Source organism: Podarcis melisellensis (assembly GCF_964234715.1).
Source record: "Podarcis melisellensis genome assembly, chromosome: 13".
Taxonomy (NCBI): domain Eukaryota; kingdom Metazoa; phylum Chordata; class Lepidosauria; order Squamata; family Lacertidae; genus Podarcis; species Podarcis melisellensis.
The window spans coordinates 16,035,178-16,051,496 of record NC_138545.1 but is presented as its reverse complement, the minus strand read 5'-3'; the positions used below and the strand labels follow the sequence as shown (position 1 = coordinate 16,051,496).

Sequence of the window (16,319 nt, the reverse complement as noted above, 5' to 3'; positions counted from 1 at the left end):
CCTGTGAACTTGGCTGCCATGCCACTGGACCAGCTGTAACAGAATGCATGGCTTATGGAGTGCATTCTGTCTTTCACCTTAGTGACTATCTTGCTGGGACTCTGGTTAGTTCACTTTCAGTTCCAGTAGAAAATGGAGCAGCTCCCATAAGCCTGTGAACCTGGTCTTATCATTATGCAGCCTCTTCCAAAGGAATTTCCCCCCACCTCTGTACAAAGGTATTTCAAGTGTTGCAGCAGTCTCTGGATTCAGTCGGCACTCGGGACAGTGGTGGAAGTTAACACAACTACTACCGTCACTTTAGAATTACTATTTGCTTTATTAAAAACCCTTCATTGTGAGAGCAACATCTGATTCTCATCCTTCCCAATAAACAAATAGATGCTTACATACTTATTTTTAAAAGATGTGCAAATACAGGTTGTCAGGGAAGACCAATAATATGTCTATGATTCGGCAGCAGCAAACTTGCGTAAAGCAGTCCCATTCCATTTCTGCCTCACATGCAAGTCATGCTGCATCATAAATAAATCTTCAAGCTAAGGCAGGACATTTCATTTAGCAGTAATGTTGCCCTGATTATGTTTCCCGCAACTTTTTATCACGCACACACACACACACACATATATATATATATATATACACATACATACATACATACATACACACACATGCACACACTCCACCAGTGGAGAGATTCATTGATCACGCACAGAAACATAAGTGAGGTTACCATTCAAAGAATCCAAGCCAGTCAAGGGAAGTTGCAGTCTGGTCAGCACACAAAGATGGCCAAGTTCCCAGCCAGGAGTCAAAATGTGGCAGCTAATTAAGAAGCATGGTTCGGTCCCGTCACTCCTCCATCTTTTCAGTCTGAGATTTAAGGAGGCATCAGGAAAAACATGATGTCTTAGTTGCCCCCAAACACACATGTCAAGGGCCATAAGAATCCAGGAAGCAAAAAGCAGATTGGGTGCCATGGAACCACCTGGAGCGTCACAGATCCCCTAAAGACTGATGCTGCTTCCACAGACACATCACTGAGCATCACTTCTTTAACACTGGTCTTGATCCAATCACGGTGGACTACTGAGGCTTTAACACAAAGGCTGCGTCGGTTGGGCTCCCTAGATGACACTCCACACTACCTCCAGCCAGTAGGCAAGCTTGGAGAGGGGGTCCCCCCCATGTCACCATAGAAGGGGGTGTTTGAGGGTATAGTTTATATCCAACTCCATGAGGTATCGGAATCAGTGGGATATCGGACAATGGTTTGAACTGGACCCTAAGAAACAGGTGTAGGGTTCAGCTAAATGATTTGGCTTGGAGGGAGCCAACTCACATTCCAGGATGAGACCAAGCAGCAAAAACATTGGTGTGCCAGTAGAATCTGTGTGGAGCCTCTCGGGACTGAAGCTGCAATGGTTAGCAGGAGCAAAGACCGCAAAAAGAACCACGAAGGCACCCTGTTACAGGCTGGGGGGAAGCTGAGGGGCGATAACCAGAAGGCAGATCGAGATAAATGGATTTGGGTGTAGAATACATTGGTAACAACCGTGAAATCCAGGATTAGTGAGAACCAAGACCCAGAGAGCAGATCAGGACCTGGCATGATGAGGAGACAAAGACAACTTAATGTGCCCTCAACAAAGAGGAAGGAGGTGGTTGCCATTCATGGCTTCTGCAATTGTGCTGAGGCAGGGCAAGTTCTCCAGCAGCAGGCCCAGGGGATTGTCATAAATTAACACGTCAAAGGGAACAAAAGGGAAGTTGGGATGTAAGGTATATATACTAAGCAGACCTCGAGTGCACATTGGACTGAACCTTCGTGGCTTGGCGGAACCCTCTGCTCCAGAACAAGGCTGCCATTTTGTAATCGTACCAAGAGCATCACATGCTTCCAGAGAGCAAAGCGGAAAAACCTGAGGCATGGCAGAATGTGAAATAGTGGGACCACCCACTTGAGCACGGAGTAGGAAGGGACTGCTCTCCCCCCGCTACACAGTCATTTGGCCCACTGGAGGGATGATTCATAAGAAATAGTGGAAGGTCTGAAGGAAGAGGACAAGAAGAGGCAGGCTGGACATGCAGGCCCAGGACGCAGCGCTGCCCGAGGCAGGGTTTGTCGGCTTGATGGGACGGGACCAGCCTGGCTGAGGCTGGATGTCATCGTAAGGTCCAGGCCGGCTAGTGTCAGGAGTGTCAGAGCACATGCCCTCCTCCGAGATGGGCTGCACGTCGGAGGTCACTTGGCTGAGCTGCACCTCTGGAACATTTGCCTGAATCCAGTCGGCATAGGTTGAGATGCGGCTGTAGATACCAGGCCTGTTGGGGGCTCCACATTCGTCTCCCCAGCTCACCACTCCGGCCAGCAGCCAAGCATTGCCAATACGACAGGAAAGGGGTCCTCCAGAGTCACCCTAGGGGGGGAAATGGTTATTGGATTGGGAATAAATAATAATAATAATTTATATGCCACCCATCTGACTGCATTGTCCCAGCCACTCTGGCTTCCAACTAATTATTAAACCACTGTAAAGCAGAACACATTTAAAACTTCCTTATACAGGGATGCCTTCAGATGTCTTTTAAAAGTCATATAGTTGTTTATTTCCTTGACATTTGATTGGAGGGCGTTCCACAGTGCAGGTGCAGCTACCGAGAAGGCCCTCTGTTTCCCTGTAACCTCACTTCTCTCAGTGAGGGAAACGCCAGAAGGCTGACTGTGAGCAGCTGGACTTGAGAATACTCATCCACAGGCAGCTATTTGGAAGGATCCAAGTGAGTTAAGGGGGTCGGCATTACCCAAAGTATACCCTCAAGAAGTATTCAACGTGGTCCCCACTTACATTGCGATGGAGCAACCCTAGCCCATCAGCCAATCGTAGCCTGCCAGAGCTTCCAGCTAAGCCCACAAGGCAGTTTTCCCAGAACCACCATGGAATCAGGTGTCAATCAGGTGACAGCTGACAGGCAGGAGTTTGGTCCTGCTTAGCTCAGTCGGGTGAGCAAGTTTCCTGTCAGGAACTCATTGGCACAGTTGATTCCTGCAGAAATCAGGATCAAACACTCCCGCCCATCCACTGAAGGGCAAGGAGTTCAATCCTGCTTTATAACAATCTCCTCCCCTACCCTGCTAGCCAACTTCAATAAAATCTCAGGTGGCTTACAGGTAGGTGAGTGATTTTGCTCACCTAGCAAATTTGGCCAGCCAGAGCAGTCAGGGAGGGAGAAAAAAGACCTGGCTCACTGGGCCAAAAAAGGACTCTATACCCTGTTCTACGTGGAATAAAGATGGCGCAGTGCAGGACTGGCAAGAACTGCCTCCAGCCTGTCACATGATCACTTATAGACACAAGTATAGTGAATTGCCTGAGAAGGGCTACAAAGTGCCTCATAACCAAGGGGGAAAAAGGGGCATCGTGCATCTTTATACAATAAGAGGGGGTTTCTAATCCATGAGTTGCTACAGCACTTTCTTTCCAGACATCTATGCAATGTATAAACGGGTGCTGGCTGAAGCTAAACATCAAAAGGCCATCTCTCTTGGCCTTTTGTACAGGGCCAAATCTGGCTCTCACTGCCTCATTCTAAAATGCCACCCCCTTTCCTCAACGAACGGGCACCCCCAGCCTCCCCTCTTCTCCTGCCTGATCTCACCTGGCATGCATCTTTCATCCCCTCAGCAAAGCCAGCGCAGATCATGTCGTCGTGGACGGTGAGGGGATCCTCAGGGTCAGGGTTTCGCCTGTACAGGCACTTGCAAGTCTCTGCCCCAATAATGGGCACTTCAAGCTGCTGCAGCGTCTTGGGTGTGGGGAGGCTTGCTAAAGGAAGAAACAAAAATCAGAGTCAGTGCCTGGATGTGGAGAAAGGCTGTCTTGCAGTGGGGACTGGTAGGGCAGGAGGCCAACAGTAGGTGCAAAGGCAAGTCAATCTAACTTTGTCCCTGTCTTCCTCTCTGCCAAGTTCTACAAGGAGCAACACAGAGTCCAAGGAGGAGGAGGAGGAGGAAGCTGACAGCTGGTGCCACTCTGGGGCTGACTGGAAGCAAGGCTGCAGAGCAAGTGGGGGCTGGACCAGCCTCTTTTTGTGTCCCGGGTGGCCAGGTGTTTGCCTTTGCGTGGGGAGTGCAGGTGGATAAGTGCCTTGTCATTCTGAAAGCCAGACTCCCTAATCTGCAGCTACGGACTCCTTTCCTACAGCTGAGGCTCTGTCTGCATCAAGATACTAACGAGAAACAAAGGCACTCATCCCATATGCAGAGGCAACCATTGTCTCTTCACATGCCCCAGGCCTAAGCCTCCACGCTGAGATATGAAGGGAGGCCTTTTTGGGTGGAGGGGATGGAGGAAAGAGGTGGGAACTGAGCCCTGACTGCACAAGGGAAACATGGCATTAAAGAGGATTAATTCCAGATGTGGTCGCATCATAGGGCCAGAACACGTCTCATCACTCTAAGGACCATGACTCCAATAGGAAAAGAATTTCTTCCTTACTGGATACAAGCACATTCCCCCAGCCGGTGACGGTACACTTCATGCCAGCCGGGAAGATGACCGAAGAGGCGGGCAGGCAGATGGGCCGGATTGTTCGGCTGTAGTTCACTGCCTTCTTGAGCTTCACCAGGGCAATGTCCCCTTTAGAGCCTTCTTCTTCCACGTAGTCAGGGTGCTTAATCACTTGCTCCACCTGCATAACTTGCAGGTCGTTTGGGGGGTCATTCAGCCGATGGACCCCCAGGACGACATCGTAGTCTTCAATGTCAGCCCTCCTGCAAAAAGGAAAGAAAGCAATATGCTTGTATTAAAATGCATTTCTAAGATGCAAAAGGAGGTCATTGCTAAGGGTCTAAGAGTACCTATGATAGGGATCACATATCCAATGGTAGCCAGACTGGTGTCTTTAGCACATGGGGAGGGAGAGAAAGCAACAGTCTTCCATTTAATTCTGCCCCAGAAACTAGTATTTAGAGGTGAACTTTTCTTAATGTGGAGATTTCATTTAACCTGCATGGAGAGCAGTCATGGATTGACCTTGTTTATGACATTTGTATTCTGCCCCATAAAGTTATCTGGGAGGCTTATGATAAATAAGAAAACCATTTTGATACAAATAAGCCATGAAACCATAAATTCAAAAAGATAAATATGTGAAAAACAAAATTCATCGCACACAGCCCAAATAAAGGCAATATATATATTTTTTAAAATTGAGGGACCCAGATTGCAAGAGTTATTTAGAAAATATTCTGAAACTAAAAATACCACAAATATAGCATCAAGCAAGCTTTACTGGGAAGCCTGCTCCATTGGCCAGGGGGCCACTACTGAAAAGGCCCTCTCCCTGGTACAGATCCATTCTACATGAATGTGTCTCCCCATTTTTCAGAAGCGATCTAGGAAGGACTGTCCAAGTTAGAGATACAGAACCATAAGAAGGGAAAGCAGAGACCCTGAAGTTGTTTGTTAACAAGTTAGCACTAGGCAGACACACAAGGGTATACTTTTGTCTGTCCTGGACTCTATACGTAATGATTAAAATCTAACAAAGCATAGTTCCTATGAGACTAAGTGGTGAGTTGGGCAGTGGGAAGGACCGGGTCTCCAGCGCAAATCTTGCCTCTGCCATAGGTGGTAACCATTCTCTCTCAACCCTCACTATCTGAAAAATATAATAGCAGGGGCCCACCTTCCAGGGTCTTTTTCAAATTTCACATACGTTATCTTCTGGCAGTGCTCTGAACACTGCTCAGAAGCACCATGCAAATGCTAAAGCCAACATTTTTAGCATCCTCATCAGTAAACCAAGCTCTCGAATTATGAGAAGGCTGCAGAATCGTGTCTGCACACCTCGCCAGCTTTCTATTATTTAAACCAGGCATAGGCAAACTCGGCCCTCCAGATGTTTTGGGACTACAATTCCCATCATCCCTAACCACTGGTCCTGTTGGTTAGGGATGATGGGAGTTGTAGTCCCATAACATCTGCAGGGCCGAGTTTGCCTATGCCTGATTTAAACTTCCTATCCAAAAGGCATTGCCTGCTCTCTTCCCCAACACCCACAACCGCATCTTATTCTATGGATGCCTTGCACTTACGCAGGGAAGCAATGTGCCGCTGTGACTAGCCACTGGGGGGCAATGAGAGACGCTCCGCAGAGGTGACGGCCGCTGCTGCTGCTGGTCAGGGATACCTGCCAGGGCCACTGTCCTTGCTCGGCGTTCATGCCACCCATGATTCGCCCCATAGCAGGCACTCCACAGAATCCTGCAGACATAAAGACATTTTGCAGAGTGAAAAAGCGCTCCAGAAATCACCCACATCACATGTTCTTTTGTACACGACGAACAGACAACATGATGGGCTTGTGTACCCACGGCTCTGCATCATATTATGTTTCTCCTTCTGCGTGGGGAAGGGCCATGGCTCGCTGGAAGGGCATCTGCCTTGCATGTGGAAGTTCAATCCCCGGGGTTTCCAGGTAGGGCCTGGGAAAGCTTCTGGCCAAAATCCCAGGCAGCCATCAGGACTCAATGTAAACAACACTGAGTTAAACTGACCAAAGGTATGATTTGATATAAGGCAGCTTCCTTTCATATAATTTATATACTGCCTGACTGTAAGAAGAACCCTGAAAGTGATTCCTATATGTTTCCAGTGTTCCCACCATTCAATAATAGGTAGAAAAGGCATTCTGAAAATCTCTCAGAACTGCATTTTGAAATATGGAAGCCTATATCTGTAGACCTTATATGGCTGCAGAGATGGGACTGAATGTGTATGCACAATGCCTACTGAAATCTCAGAGGCCACGGAGCTGACTGAAGAAGATTCCTACTGTGTTGAAGGCAGGGTTTTAAATGTCTGTAAAAAAGTTGCTTTCTACACTCTAGGAAGTGAATTTGGAACCTAAATAATAATTGGTGTGAGCAGAGAAGGAAGGGTTAAATTAATATGTGAGAAAACAGGGAAGGTAATCAATGTACTGTATGTCCATTGTTGACATACTTAATGGTGTGCAGTGTTGTTCTTTCTAAAAAAATAAAATAAAAATTCACACCCACTCATGCAAAATTCAAATATCTTACCTGGTTGGGTGCCGTTGGCTCCAATGGCGGCAGAGTGGGAGCATGAGAAGAATACTGTAAAATTAAAAAAGAAGTAGAGTTATAAAGACAAGCTGCAACATTTTGATTACAATAAAACAAATAGCACTTAAATATTTTCACATTTAAAAACAAAACAAAATTACTTGAAAACTCATTCCAACTATGACCTAGTTTGAACTTCAACACTAAGACAATCCTTAGCCTTAATGCAATGAACAAACATGCTGCTTCCTGGAAAAGGATCATAGCTGCTGTGCTCCTTCTCTGCACCTCTTGTTGCTGTGTTGCTCTGAGCCAAACCATGGTTTGGCTTATCATGTCCAAACCCAGGCTCATGGTCTCTCTCGCTCCAGCAAAGGGTGAGCTATAACCAAGGTTTGTTCTAGGGTTTACAGATTATTGGTTTGGACATGCTAAACTATAGTTTAACTCAAAGAAGTGCAACAGCAGAACCAACAGAGGAGGAGCAGAGAAGCTGCTGTCATCCCCTCTCCAGGAGCCTGCATGTTGGCTTATCTGCTTTAAGCCATGGTTTAGCATAGCGCTACATATGAACCAAGGGACGCGGGTGGCGCTGTGGGTTAAACCACAGAGCCTAGGACTTGCCGATCAGAAGGTCGGCAGTTCGAATCCCCACGACGGGGTGAGCTCCTGTTGCTCGGTCCCTGCTCCTGCCAACCTAGCAGTTCGAAAGCACGTCAAAGTGCAAGTATATAAATAGGTACCGCTCCGGCGGGAAGGTAAACGTTGTTTCCGTGCACTGCTCTGGTTCGCCAGAAGTGGCTTGGTCATGCTGGCCACATGACCCAGAACCTGTACGCCGGCTCCCTCAGCCCATTAAGCGAGATGAGCGCCACAACCCCAGGGTCCCTTTACCTTTACTTTACATATGAACCAACATTTGTTTGATCAAGATCCCACTTTTATGTTTCTGTTTCCGAGTACTGTAATGTCTTAAGAGTCACCAGGCCTCACTTTGTCTCAAGTAAACAAACACAAGAATCCTGTCCTCCACATTGATCTGTTACAATTCACTAAAACCCTTCCCCATCCTAGAGTTGCTGGAATATTTCTTAGAATTTTGGAGAAATCAAGCGGAGTGCTTGTTCCGATTGTATGATTTCAGGCTCCAGAGTGAATGAGTGAGAGACAGATTGCTCCCTCAAGGAGAAAGAAAAATTCTGCACACAGAACAAGGCTAAGTACAACCCTTCTTTTAACATGCTATTGTTTCAGTGAAATAGCATTCTGACTTGAAACCGGCATGGCATCCATAAGTGGTGCAGCCTAAGAAAAGCTCTACCAAAATACCACTTGATTCTGCCAATCGTATAGACTGGCGCTTCAATCCCAGGTCAGAAAGGTCAGATAGTAAGGCAGGTGTGTGCAAATGAGCAGCAGTCAGAGATTACACAGGAATAACCTTCCCTCGCTGCTGCACCTCCGGACCAGGAAGCTGCACCTACAGAATTTTTCCTCTGTTGCAATAGGCACAGCTTGCCACCCGGGGAAAAGAAAAAGAGGTGGCTGCAAAAGTCATAGTTTCTGAGCACATCTGGCCCCATGTATGTTTCATTTTGGAAATTACACACCAGGGGACGTTGTCATGCTGACGAAGAGAGAAAGGCGATTTCTCCCAGGCCTTTCTGACGTTTCCTCCTTAGGCTGTACTTTCTACAACCTATGAGAAGGAAGCCAGGGTGTGCCTCTCTGCTCCTGCTGCCCCGGTTTCTCTTGCCACAGCTGTGGCTTCCCAAGGATGTGTTTCCCGCCCTGCTTGTCGGCCTCGATTGGCTTTCTAAAATCCTGCAGTGCCAATGATTCCTGGGAGATGAGTCTGAGCGGACTTGGCAGAGCATCCAGCCAGCGAGTCACTGGGGACACGGAGAGGGAGAAGAGGGGAACCTGAATAGGCAAATTAGAATGAAGAAGTTCTTGACAGTTTCCTCCCCGAAGGCATCATCAAGGATAAGGCTATATTTAGCCCCTCTACAAGGCTTGAGTTGTCAAGGCTTGCGTTTCCACACATTTTTGTTTTTCAAATGTCAGCCGCTTTGTGCTTATGAATATATATATATGATGGACAGCATTGGCCATTTCATTTCCTGACTTTTTTGTTAACGCAAAATTGGGTGTCTGAGCAAACTCCCACTGCTGATCCAGTCTTATCCATTTGTCTATTCCCCTCTTGTCTCCATCGAAGTTGGTGAGCACCTTGTGGCATTCCAAGGAAGGTCTTCCTTTTGGCTTCCAAGGAAGCATTGCAAACTTTCAACCAACTGAATCTCTGCCTTTCACAACAGGTCAGTACGCAGAAGGGAATGGGAAATTAGTATTTCCATGCTGTCCAAAACTTCCTCTGCCCATTTCTGCACCCTGAGCTGCAGTTAAGAGTAAGGATGGGGAACCCGGGCCTCCAGATGTTGTTGGTACTCCCATCAGTCTCAGCCAACATAGCTAATGGTCAGGGATGGGAGTCATGGCCCTCCAGATGTTGGTGCCCTATAGGTTCCCTATCCCTATCTTAAAGACACAAGAGCAGGCCAGGTGGTTTCTTTCTGGTTCTCTGGATGATCAAACACTGGGCAAGCAGATATCTAAAACTCACCTCAGAGCAATATGGTTTTGTCACAACTAATCTGAAAACTGAAATGGCTCTTTGAGGAATGAAGAGCATCTTAGCCATTAAACCCCAGTGGTCTGTTTGTTGACCTCCTCTTTCATAATTAAAATATGACTTGGTGCCAAAGTTTACATGCTGTTGCCACATGTTGTCCCTTGAGGTCCTACTAAGTCTGAATCATAAGTTTCCAACTTAGAAGGGGCCAACGCTCTAGGGGCTGCGGGTTCTAATCTGGAAAGGGCATCTGCTGGTCAAGTTGGTAAGAGTTTTGCGCAATTTACTTATTTTTGCACCACAAAGGGGTTTACGGAATTAAAACAACAATTGAAATAGGAAGTATGCAGAATTATCAGAAGCACAAATCAATCGAAAGGAGCAGCAGATAAAGCCACATCCAAAGCAACATTAAACAAATACAAGTCTGGTATAAAAGGCAGGCTGAAACAAAGCAAGCCTTCAATAAACCCTAAAAGAAAAAGGTCCAGCAAAAATTCACAGGGAGAGAGTTTTGCAGCACCACTACTGAAAAGGCCCCGTCACGGGAACTCTGATACAAATAGACAAACAATGCCTAAGCCACATTTGATGCCCAAAGCATTTTTCTCTCTCCTTAACAGATATTTGCGGTTGGCCTCATCTTGTATCTTCCAGCTACGTAATGTTGAACATGAGAATTAGCAGGTTTTGAACTGGGCTCTCAAGCATGAAAATCCTCTTGCAAGAGGCCCAGTTGTGTTCTGTTAGTACTTTTGAGCCACCAACTCTGACCTCCCGTGACAGTGCTTTTAAGTGAAAACAGATAGCAACCCTCTAGGGGGCGCTACATTCAGCATGCTCCTAGTCTCCATTGGCCCTCAAAATATCCTGGGTTTGGCCCAGATTTTGGTGGACTTACTCAGCTGAACTATCAAAACAACAACAACAGAGACCTCCACCCACAAAGCGACACCAAGAAAGGCCCCACAAAACAAGCTAATTCCAGGCATCCTGGCCAGTCCTCATACACACACTGCTTGCTATTTTGGCTCCGCCATCAAGAGGTTGCGGTGAGATGAGCAAGTAGGACATTTAAAAATAGAGGCAGGCCCAACTGGTTGGGTAACCTACCAATGACGTCCGAGCCTGCCCCACCCTCAGAGACAAAATGTCACAGAAAGAAACCAGCTTGAACTATCCTTGCCCTCTTGCTCTACCCCACCTCCTGGGGCTCAGCCATGTCAGCCAGGGCACACCTGCAGGACACCAGGGAGTTGAAGGTGCCCTTCTCAATTCATCCCCGGGACAAATTTGTGCCATTCAGTAGAGTTCCCATCAATACACTTCCAACATGTCACATTTTGACCTGGAAAGTTCCAGTTTGCCTTGTTCTCTTTCTAGAGAACACCTTCCACAGCTACGTGACGGACAGAATTTCAACAGGTGAAGCTTTACGGGAAATGGAGTTGCAGTAACAAGGAAAGAAGCCCCACAGTAAAAATTTCTGTCTCCCTCTTAGGAATGTGGAGGATGTTTAAAGGCAATGCCGTGAGGGATGTGTTAGCAGAGATTTGCTGAAGAACAAAAAAAGCTCTAGGGGGAACCCGTAGAGAGGGCAACCCCCAAAACAGCTCAGTGAAGACCAAATGAGCTCATTGGCAACAGACCAAGCATCTGTTGAGAGGGGAACAGGGAACCTAGGGCAAGGGAATGGGGCATCCTAGGAAAAAGACATGACTGACTAGTATCCTGAACAGCAGCATTACAGCAATTTATTGCAGGTTCTACAATAAACTTGAAAGAATACGATTCTGTCCTGCATGCTTTGCAAGTTTCACTGTGAATACTGAAGCAAGTTTCTAAGAAGAGAGGTGCCAGGAGGAGAAGATACCACTCTACAATCCCAGGGATAGAACCTGGACATAATTATTTAGTGGTAAGAAAGAAGTACTTTGCACATGCTCAGAGGTGGCCTTATCATGTTCTAGGGAACGGAGCATTGCTGCTGAATTCGAATGTCAGAATTCCACCTTAATAAGCCTTGGTCAAATAAGAAATTCCAGACGAGAGACCCTGAATCTTGTTCCTTTATTACATTTGGAAACAAAGTCAGACTCTTGTCAGAGGCTGAGGGCAGCACTGGACCCACACCCCAATGAACAATTTGCACGGATCATATTCTCTCCCTCTCTTACACACACACATATACCCTGAACTCCACTGTTCTCAACTGCTTGGCTTCCAGCCACTTTTCCCAAGGGTGTCAGGTTACAAAGAGTTTCGGGGTTGTCGGATAGATAACGGAAGTTTCACAAGTGGGCTGCGCTGTTTGAAAAAGAGTGTTGAGGGAGCAGCAACAAAAAAGGCTTTATGCCCTTTGGCTCCTAGGCCAGATTTGTCCACCAGCTCACTAGACCCCACTGTGTTCCCAAGCCTTTGAGAAAGGACTCAGCCCTAAAGTCTTATTCTTTGACAAAGGAACAACTAACACCAGTTCTCACTTATCTTGGAGAAGACAATAGGGTGCTTCAGATTAGAGTGTATGCCTTCCATTGAGCACCATCTGTAGATAACTTTTCTATATCGAATTGCAACCTTTTCCTCCCCGGCAGAACTCCTGTGCTTTTAACTGCTGCATGGCAGGAAGAAATTCAGCAGGTGCAGTCCTTTCCAGTATGAAGTCACAGCACAATTATGAACAATTCACTTATGCAGTTTCTCCTGTTTTCCATTAAAGTCACAGGAGCTCCAACAGGAGGAGGAGAAAAAACCCAGCATGGCAAAGTTCCCTCCCTCCTTTACTTGGGACAGGTTCCAAGGAAGATACTCTTCTTCCCCTTCCCTTTCTCTGTGTGTTTTCCCAAGACTGAAAGGACCTTTGTCCTCTAGGAATGTGGCACCTATTCCACCCCCAACCATGCATACACTGCTTTCAAGAAGGAAGGAAGGAAAGGCTGGGGTGTGTTTGTTTCAATTCTGCACTTTAAAAAGCCATCAGACCACCAGTCACTGTGCGCGCACACACACACACACCCCTACCTCCCCTCCACACATAAACAAAACCTGCTCCCCAACCACCAACTTAAATGTGCCACGGTGGCTTGTCATATGTTCCATTATTTTCGAGGATTCCTTTTAACAGTTGTCATGGTTTCCCTCCTTACAATTTAGCAGTGCAATAAAACTCATCTAGGGGACATAATGGATCATCAGGCGTGCTGATAAATTTTGGGGCGTGTTTGTTTTTTTTAACAATATGGCACTGCTCTGGAGTTCAGTTTTAAGCTCGACATATGTCATGCGGTGATGAATTTAAAAAAAATGGTGCGAAGCCACAAGCCCCGACAAGAATGCCGTTGAGCATGTCCAGAATACATTTTTTTTGTATACAACAGCTACACTCGGCCTCTGCAGATCCTAGATACAGGGGTGGCCAATGCTAAAACAACAGAGCTTCCAAACCAGACCCCACACCTCCCCTTTGAGATTGGCATATATAGCCACGGGTTAGTATTGAGGAAGAATGAATCACTCCACAGATACCATGACAAAACGCCATGTTATCCTACCACCACCCCAACGCATAACACAGGATGGCTCAGCTTGGGGGTTGCCTCAACGTCCTCTGACCAAGTCACACGGGCTAGCCTATTGCTCCAAACAAGCAGGTGGCGGGGAGTCTCAAAAGCCACCCCAGTGAGGACTTGAAACTTGGCCCCCGTTGCATCGCACCTTCGCCACGCACACTTCCAGACAGTCCAACAGTTGGAAAAGGCCAGTTTGCAGCTCTTCCCCCTCGTGCTTGCCAAACCGGCCACGGCTCTGAAAATGGGAGCGCAAGAGATGGGAAACGACCGGCAGGCGACAGGGCTGGGCGCGGGTGGCGGGAACGCAGCGCCCAACCCGCACCCCGGAGCTGGGAAAGGAGGAGGGAGGGAGGCAGGCTAAATCTCCGGCGAGAGAGGCGCTTCTTTTTGCCCTGTACTCACCAGAGCCGAAGAGCAGCAAGCCCAGGCCTCCCAGCAAACTCCCCATTTCTTTTGGTCCCCGGTGCGTCGCCGAGACCCGCAGCTGAAGTCAGGCGCGCAGGTGTGCGTGTGTGTCTGCGCAAGGGAGCGAGAGCGCGCCAGGTGAGCTCCTCCAGGTAGTCCCGCCGGCAGGTGGAATGAAGGAGGGAGCCTGCGCTCGGGACTCTGCCTTCCTCGGCTGATGGACAAGTTACCCAACCTGTTGGTGACGGGACGGGCTCCCAGCCAGAGCCAGTCAGCTGCCTCTCCTGTGGCTCCTTTGCATGTTTTTACCTTGCTCACCTGCCTGCTCAGGCTCGGCGGCTTCGCCCCGCCTCCTCCTCTGAACTTGGTGACTTTTTCCAGGCCTGCCACGCCCTTGTCTTGGGGGTGGGCAGGGGGACTACAGCTCCCATCATTCCTAGCCAGTGGGGCCAGGGGCCAGGGATGGTGGGAATTGTGGTTCAAGGAGGACCTTATGGTCTTCAAACAAAAACATCGTGGAGGTCCCAGGCCACAGGGAGGTTAGGCTGGCCTCAACCAGAGCCAGGGCTTTTTCGGCTGTGGCTCCGATCTGGTGGAACTCTCTGTCACAAGAGACAAGGGCCCTGGGGGACTTGACATCTTTCCGCAGGGACTGCAAGACAGAGCTGTTCCACCAGGCCTTTGGCCAAGGCACAACCTGACCCCCTCCTTTGGCAATCATCCTCACAGAGCTCTAGCCCAATGGTTGCCATTAATCTGATTTGAACTGATTTTATAATGAAATGATTTTATAATGTTGTATCATTTTTCTGTTGTTAGCTGCTCTGAGCCCAGCTTCGGCTGGGGAAGGCGGGATATAAATAAAATGCATTATTATTATTATTATTATTATTATTATTATTATTATTATTAGCATCTGGGCAGCCAAGTACGAGTGTGGAAGGAGGCATGAGAGGCCCACCCAACATTTTAACATAGGAAGGCCCATCTAGTCCAGCATTATTTCCATTGTTCGGTTGAAGGCCCTAAAGGCAACAGCTTGTTGTGGTGTTAATTTAGGGGAGGGGACCAACCAAGAGGTTAGATATGTAAATAAGAGGAGGGGGAGGGGAGGCCTTCCAAGTGAAGCTGATTTTCTCTGCTAGTGTTTAAATAAGCAGCTGTGAGAGGGGCTACGGGGCCCTTCCCTTGGGGCCAGAGGCTGGCCTACTTCGTTGTGGCTTGCAAACTTTTTAGGCCACTGCCTGCTTGGTTCTATAAACTCAAACTCATCCCCAGTGCACCCTCTAAAAAGTGTTATCCAGAAGAGCATTTTGCACAGCCCACTGACGAAGACAACCACAATAATATTCCAAATAGTAACAATTAATTGCGTTTATTCAAAGTCCATTTAAAGCTGTATTTAGTTTAGTTAACTCAATGAAACGGGTGAACTTGATTAATACCAGCTTTTCAAATTCTGAATGTTATTTACCCCTCCAGCACCCCCCTGCTGCCCACTTGTCACTTAGCACCTGCCTAGATAACCCTACCACCACCACCCACTTTGGGAACCACTGATCTAACCTTTTACTTGTATTATTTTAATCAAAAGTTAGATGTGTTGCTATATATACATACACACACATATGTATACACACACAAACAAAAATTATAGACTATTAGGCATGAGATACTGGGAGTCCAACCACTATGGCCATTGGTCAGGGATTTGTAGTTGAGTGAGGGCCACAGGCTTTCCCTCCCCCCACCTGCACATTATATAGTCCAAGGCAGGCTCCAGAACACCTCAGATTTTTTTGTCCCGTGTTTGTTTGGCTCTCCTGGGTGCTTAACACTGAACAGGGGCCTGTGCTGAGAGCCACAATCTGATGTAAAGTGTTTGGTGTCTCATATAATCTGTGAGAGCCTAACTTCTTGATGTTCAATTCGACCCCTTAAACTATTGTTTCTAGAATACTGTGGGGTGGGGGTGGGGAGAAACATATACATGGGCGTAGCCAGGGGGGCAGAGGGGGGCAGTTGCCTCCCTAGATCAAGTAAAACAATAGAAATACTTAAATAACTAACTGACCAATCACATTGGTTCTGCCCCCACCCCAACAAAAGTCCTGCCCCCGCCCTAACAAAAATCCTGGCTATGCCCATGGACATATAGTTGTATATGTTTAGGATGCCCAAAGCAAGGCTTTTTTATTCTTACAGCATCCCTCTCAGATCAGCATCAAATGCATTTTTTTTAATTGCAGCGGCAGAAATATACTGTCCTGCTCAAGCTCACATTCAGAATTTATAGCTCAGGTGAGATTTATATTTTGGTTGGAGCCCTGTCTTCATTGTCACAGTTCTTTCCACTCATGCTAACGTGATGCTTCTGCACTCCCGTTTTAAAGGTGAATGCACATAGTCGAAAGGTGCAGGTGATGTAAGCCTCTGTCATGGTGAATAATACAATAATACACACAGCAGCATGACAAGATACAGCTCGTGCTTCGCTGCATTTTGAGTGCTCTTACAATGACCACACTGGTTCCCATGATCACACTGCAAGCCCTGTAGTACTGCAAAGCTCCCATTGTGTTGTGTGTGGTGGTATTGTGCACTGCAGCCTTGGACT

At 47.3% G+C, this 16,319-nt stretch overlaps 1 protein-coding gene across 1 annotated transcript; it reads right to left on the bottom strand.

Annotated features, from left to right (window-relative positions):
* Positions 1 to 299: 299 nt before the first annotated feature.
* Positions 300 to 14,066, bottom strand: PRSS8 (serine protease 8). The gene is made up of 6 exons (XM_081883662.1): positions 13,700 to 14,066; positions 7,091 to 7,144; positions 6,101 to 6,269; positions 4,500 to 4,774; positions 3,661 to 3,827; positions 300 to 2,420 (listed from the first exon to the last, which is right to left on the bottom strand). Exons 1-6 carry the CDS (start codon positions 13,743 to 13,745, stop codon positions 2,031 to 2,033), a joined length of 1,101 nt encoding a protein of 366 aa, XP_081739788.1. The 5' UTR covers positions 13,746 to 14,066; the 3' UTR covers positions 300 to 2,030.
* Positions 14,067 to 16,319: the final 2,253 nt, after the last annotated feature.

What these genes read in the sequence shown, in the direction of transcription:
- PRSS8 (XM_081883662.1), bottom strand. Translation starts at nt 13,745, where the DNA reads ATGGGGAGTTTGCTGGGAGGCCTGGGCTTGCTGCTCTTCGGCTCTG. An exon ending in CTTGCTGCTCTTCGGCTCTG is followed by an intron (nt 7,145 to 13,699) that starts GTGAGTACAGGG and finishes TTAATTTTACAG; the next exon opens with TATTCTTCTCATGCTCCCAC. An exon ending in AGCCAACGGCACCCAACCAG is followed by an intron (nt 6,270 to 7,090) that starts GTAAGATATTTG and finishes TTATGTCTGCAG; the next exon opens with GATTCTGTGGAGTGCCTGCT.